Genomic DNA, 5674 nt, shown 5'->3' on the forward strand with positions numbered 1-5674 from the left:
GTGTATCCGGATCCGGTTGTACATGCGCACGACCACGGGAGCCAGCTGTGGTCCGTCTGCAGCTCCGCAGGTACAGGGTGAGGGGAGGGGGGTCATCAGAATCAGGGCGTGCAGTCGGTCCTGTTCACGAGCTGGAGAGTAAAGAAGTCACTCGAGCATGCGCAATATATGAACGAAAATAAATTTACATTAACGTCTAAATAGAAATTCCTCCTGACCAATGATTCTAAAACCTCATTCTACCCACTCTTGTATTATGTAGATTAGACTGCACTGTAGTTATATACCAGTAGCATTAGATGGCATACTTTGTACCTTGTGCAATTGTTTAAGTTAGTATTATGTACAATTTTACTCTGACATATGATATTCGGAAAACATATTACTTACCCCCTTACATTTGTAAGCTTTGACGTTATCTTTCAACAGCTTCATGAAACAACAAAATTACGTTGTGACATGTCGACACTTAACTTTTGGCCTTTCCCCATGGCATTGACTCGGTTCATGCAAAAAGATTACAATGGCCTTTCACCTAGGTGGGAAGGACACCCTGGGGTACTTTTATCAAGCTGAAAGCCGGTCAGCGTCAGGTCCTTGCTGCTGTTGAGGCTACGGGCGCTAGACGTCATCGCGGCAAGTAAGCCCTCTTCGCCATCGCCATAGAGAACTCCTATAACCGAAAAATAGCACATTAAGATTTGGTGATGTTGTCAGGGTTTTCGTTCCTGTGTTATGGTGGTTGTCCTCAGAGACCAGACCTTTTCCTGTGCGTTATGCTCTACTAAAGCTAACTACGTTTTCGGAATTCAAAGTCACCATATGTATGTTAAAGCAACAATTGATATGCAGCGTGCAGCACATCTGAGTAAAGCACTAAGCTTTGGGTGTTTTGCCACCTTAAAGAATAGAGATGATAAAGCTGAACCCTATTCAGACCGGGCTTTTTTTGGTCATCCCTGGACCGGGGGGGGGGCTTTTGAGGCCCTCCACTTCTAAGTCCTCTAACTCTCGAACGACGTGCCGTAAGGCCACCAAATTTTCAGGACATTATATCGACATAATATCTGACAAGTAAATGACGTTTGATGTTACGTTGACGTAAGATGACGTAATTATGACGTCATCAATTTGATTATATTGGCCAGACCCATGAAAAAAGGGTATTCTCAGAAAACTTCAAGTTATACTACAAAAATGTAACAATAAGTGCAGATAACAGAATAATAATGTTTATTACGACTTGTATTGCCAATAGCAACATCGATGACGTCATAATGACGTCATAAAATGACGTCATGCACATCTAAGATACGAGATAGGCTCCGCCATATTATATCCACCACCATGAATTTTTAAAACTTCTTTTTTTGCAACAAATAATCACAAAGGGCAATGGAAATAGACTAAATTCATTCATTTAGATGGTTTTGATTAAAAAATACCAGGTAGTTACAAATTTTAAGGGCAAATAAGCTTGTTATTCTTGATCTGGCCATACGGTCCGCCATCTTGGATTTTGGGCTGATGACGTCATCAAATTAGCATAATTTATGCATACATAATTATGAAAGATATGCTAAGTAATATAAGATTTTATTTATGTAACAAAATAGCAGTAATATAGCAAATAAATGTGAAAAATACATTGTTAGAACCAAAAATAGTGATTTTTGGCAAAACTGCCTGTCAGCAAACGGTTGCCATGGCAACACGAAAAAATGGAAAATTTGTCAAACTTCGCAAAATTGTTGCCAACAATATTTTAGGAAAACTCACCAAATTTGGCGGCTTTAGCGTAAGGCGTTCTGGCGTTATAGGACATCGAAGTTAGCGCGGGCCTCAAAAGCCCCCCCCCCCCCGGTCTGAATAGGGTTAATCACTTTTAACAGCGTTGCTATACACGGTACTGTCTCGCGACACGTACGGACTATAGTAGTATCATACACAGTAAACACTACACTACACGGTGTGGAAGGAATAACCTGGATATGCTTATGTTGTGCTGTTTTCAGTTCTGACACAGTTTTAAGCTGGGTGACTGTTACAGACTGTACACAATCTCATTCTGAAAATACAATACAAACACACACACCCTCCCGCCATGCCCAGCTAAAAAGCCTGTTATTGAGGCTACCTGGTAACTGTATTTACCTACCAACGTTCAACCGCTTGCCGTCACCCTGGCAACTACAGAGCAACACCAGGAAGATCCCGACAGTCCAGGCAGTAGGGGCATTGTGACAGCTTAATGCCGCCATCTTTTCCTGCTACATGAGACTGGATACAGAACAGTATGACAGGCCTTTATATCTGTCACCGCGGCCTCACTGAAACTGCAGCAATTTGTTGCGCCAAACTTAATGTTTGTATGGTTGAACGATTTCTGCGGGGCCAAATCATGAGTGACGTATCTGTTCATCAGTAAAAGCCTTTGGTCCATTACGGTTTTGTGTATCTTATCTTGTATTTAACCCATAGCGATTTCTACTAATAACTTGACCCCTTGCCGCTCGCACTTTTCTGTACATTTCAAGAGGAAAACTAATTCGCCAGTTGATTGACGTTAATTATGATGTACCTCCTGTTCTTTTAAGATGGAGCAGATTGGTTTTGTGAAATTCACACTTTTGTTATCTCATCTCAATCGCAAGCAGAGTACAAATTGAAAATCCCTGACTGTTCATGGCTGAATCTATGACAATCGATGATAAAGACATGGTGGCGAGATATAATTTTGGCTTTTTCGTCGCTCCAAAAAAAGGGATGTTTCAATGTCTCCACCTTAGTGGGGAGATAAACGCCTTCATTTCTCATAAATGTGCCAAATGATAATTAAAAATAAAACATACAGCGTACATATATTCAGTTCGCGAGCTGCAATTTGCCTAATTTGAGCCCCGATTACCGCTTACTCTGGCGCTATTAGAGCCGGGCCCAATCCATTGAACAGTAATAGACCGCATCAGGCCGGAGCGGTGAATGGTGGCTTACGTGAATTATTTATAACCTGAACACTAAAAGAGTAGGTGTATATCGCAGCTGAAGGGTGAAGGATGAAACATATCAAACTCAGTCAAGCATCTCACTTTTTTTTTTGTTTACGTTTATAACGGGGGCCGCCCTAAGATGCGCCCTGCCCTAAGATGCCCGGATTTTTTGCTGATCTTATTACGCGCGTTTGTTGCCACTGACTATGATGATTAGAAAGTTAGATAAACCAAGTCCAAACAAACAGCTTTTTTTCTTAAAAAAAAACATTTACACATATTCACTTCCTTTTTTGAAGACAGAATTTTCACAATAATGTTGGTAGCGTTGGTAGCGCAAATTGAGCAAATGACAGACAGCATGACTGGTCCCTTTGTTTTTCCACAACCCCTGTAATGTTTTACAAAAGATGCACCACAACATTCATATTTGTTCATGACTTTGAAGGTTATTATAGCCTATAGGATTTCAACCCCTAAAAAATGGCTGTCGCCTGAGAAGATGCGAAGAATTCAAATAGTAGCCAAAATGGAACAATTCAGTTCACAAAATGATTGTTCGGCAGATGAAACCAGCTACCCAGGCCCTCTGTCCGATCAGGTCAGATCACTACTATCACTGATCTTGGAGGCTGTGTGAGGAGGTTTATGCCTGTCGCCAGATTCTGTAACAAACGTTACCACCACGAGTACGATGGTTGCCACGGTTATATTATCCATGTATAAGACTAGAAATGGCCGTTTTTGTGACGCATTACAATTTTCCTGGTGGAACAAAAAAAGGGTCATTGACTGCCATTTGTATCCCACCCTGCTTACAAAATGTTGTACAGAAATGACTGTAACAAACGTTACCATTGTTTGATACTTTCTAAGCATGCAGTCTGACCCGGTGCAAAAATGCTGCCCACTTTTGTTTGTCTAAATTGGTCACCAGCTTCCGAAGAGAGCAAATTCTAAAAGCGTGGCAAGTTAGGGCGCACTGTCCAACGCAGCTCAAAATCGGAATTTATATTCACGATAACCTCCTCGGTGTTTGCCAGTTGTAACGCGGAGGGTGAAGGGTTCATGAACAGTATGGATGCCTTCCTTATTCAAGTATGGTCTCTAGATGAATGTGTTAAAAATCCATTGATCAAAACTTTACCACTCTTTGGCAACTAGTGATGGAGCGCCGTGAGTTCGAGCGCGTAAAAAAGCGGGCATCTTAGGGCGGCCCCCATTACGCGAACATGTGTTAAATCCACAGCCATGCCGTGGTATGGAAAATGGAGACTCGTACCTACTTTGTCCTACTACTTTTCACTGACTGCTTTCTCTTATTTCAATTTTGCATTAGTCTTTGTTCAATACCACCATAGATCATCATGTATCATATCTTTCAACTAAACTGAAATGACACAATGACACGGAGCCTGTTGTAATAAGTGTTACATTGACTTTACATTTGAACACTGACGTTTAGTCAGCGTTGTTACATTGCCTAGAAGCCTGGATTACGTAAATTTTTACTTTTAACAGGATGTGTCACTGTTACTTTACTTACATACGTCTACAATACAAATAACGGCTCGACAACATCCGACTGTGTTCAAGCGTCTGAATACGGTTAACATTACTGATACACCTGGTTGCAGTTCTACATGCAGTACGTTTTGGATGATTGCAAAGTTTTCCACACCATGCTGCTTTTATACAGTGAGAACGTGTACATGAATGTTGATAATGCGTAACACAAAAATGTTACAACAAAACTACACAATTTCAGTGACATAAGCGCATGTGAACTGACGAATCTGTCGACAGGGCAGCCAAAACAGGATACAAGAGGATTTTCGTTTGGTCGTAGACTGCAAATTATAAATATTATCATAGTTATTCCGCCTATCATACTTAAGGCTATGTATTTGTATTGTACTGATCATGAAAAGCGAGAAGCCGAACCTGCAATTCATCCTAGTAGAGTGCAGTAGTAGTATATATGCTAATGATTAGTATACTAGTATAGTTGTTGACGACCTGTACTTGGCCCACAGAGGCACAAGTTACAATAAAAGTCGGTTATTCATGCAGACAATACGTTTCCAATTGTCATCTAATATATGATGTTTCGGTGGCATATTTCAAGCAATAAAAGCGAGCGTGATTGAAGATTTATTGACAAGCTCCTTGAACTGGGCGTGCTTCTACTTCTTTGACTACACGCGGTCACCTGTATTGACAGGGTCACTGGAACGCCCCTTCTTGAACTTAAAATGCACCCATTCCAGTGCGAAGACTAAGATGGAGGTCCCCATCCCAATCATGAGGTAGTAGAAAGTCCCATCCAAATGCTCCATATCCAGAACACCCTCATCACTGGAGCCAGTGGAACATTTGTACTTCTTCTTGTTAAACCATCTGTGACAGAATGAGAAAAGTCTCGGTGAGTAAAGGTCTATAAACTAATAGAGTAAAAGAGTAAAATAGTAAAGACTATATTTTTCTTTTTTACTAAAGAGTAAAGATATTTTGTCACTCCGAGAAAAATATCTTCCAATTCTAATAGAGTAAAGTTCTTTAAATATTTGGAAGGAAAGCAACCAGCCGACCAAGCAAGCAAGCAACCAAGTAATAGAACAGCAATTTAAACCAGCAAAGCAGCGTGGCGGCTGTAACGCCAGCTCCAGGAGCAAATGCCATAT

At 40.9% G+C, this 5674-nt stretch overlaps 1 protein-coding gene across 1 annotated transcript in view; it reads right to left on the bottom strand.

Annotated features, from left to right (window-relative positions):
* Window positions 1–5024: 5024 nt before the first annotated feature.
* Window positions 5025–5674, bottom strand: part of LOC118432100 (probable glutamate receptor) — a 6230-nt gene continuing 5580 nt past the window's right edge. Inside the window, exon 14 of the mRNA XM_035843620.1 lies at window positions 5025–5390. Coding sequence (XP_035699513.1) covers window positions 5189–5390 — 202 coding nt within the window. The 3' untranslated portion in view covers window positions 5025–5188. The remainder of the gene's footprint in view (window positions 5391–5674) is intronic.

This window comes from Branchiostoma floridae, chromosome 15 (genome assembly GCF_000003815.2).
Source record: "Branchiostoma floridae strain S238N-H82 chromosome 15, Bfl_VNyyK, whole genome shotgun sequence".
Classification (NCBI taxonomy): Eukaryota; Metazoa; Chordata; class Leptocardii; order Amphioxiformes; family Branchiostomatidae; genus Branchiostoma; species Branchiostoma floridae.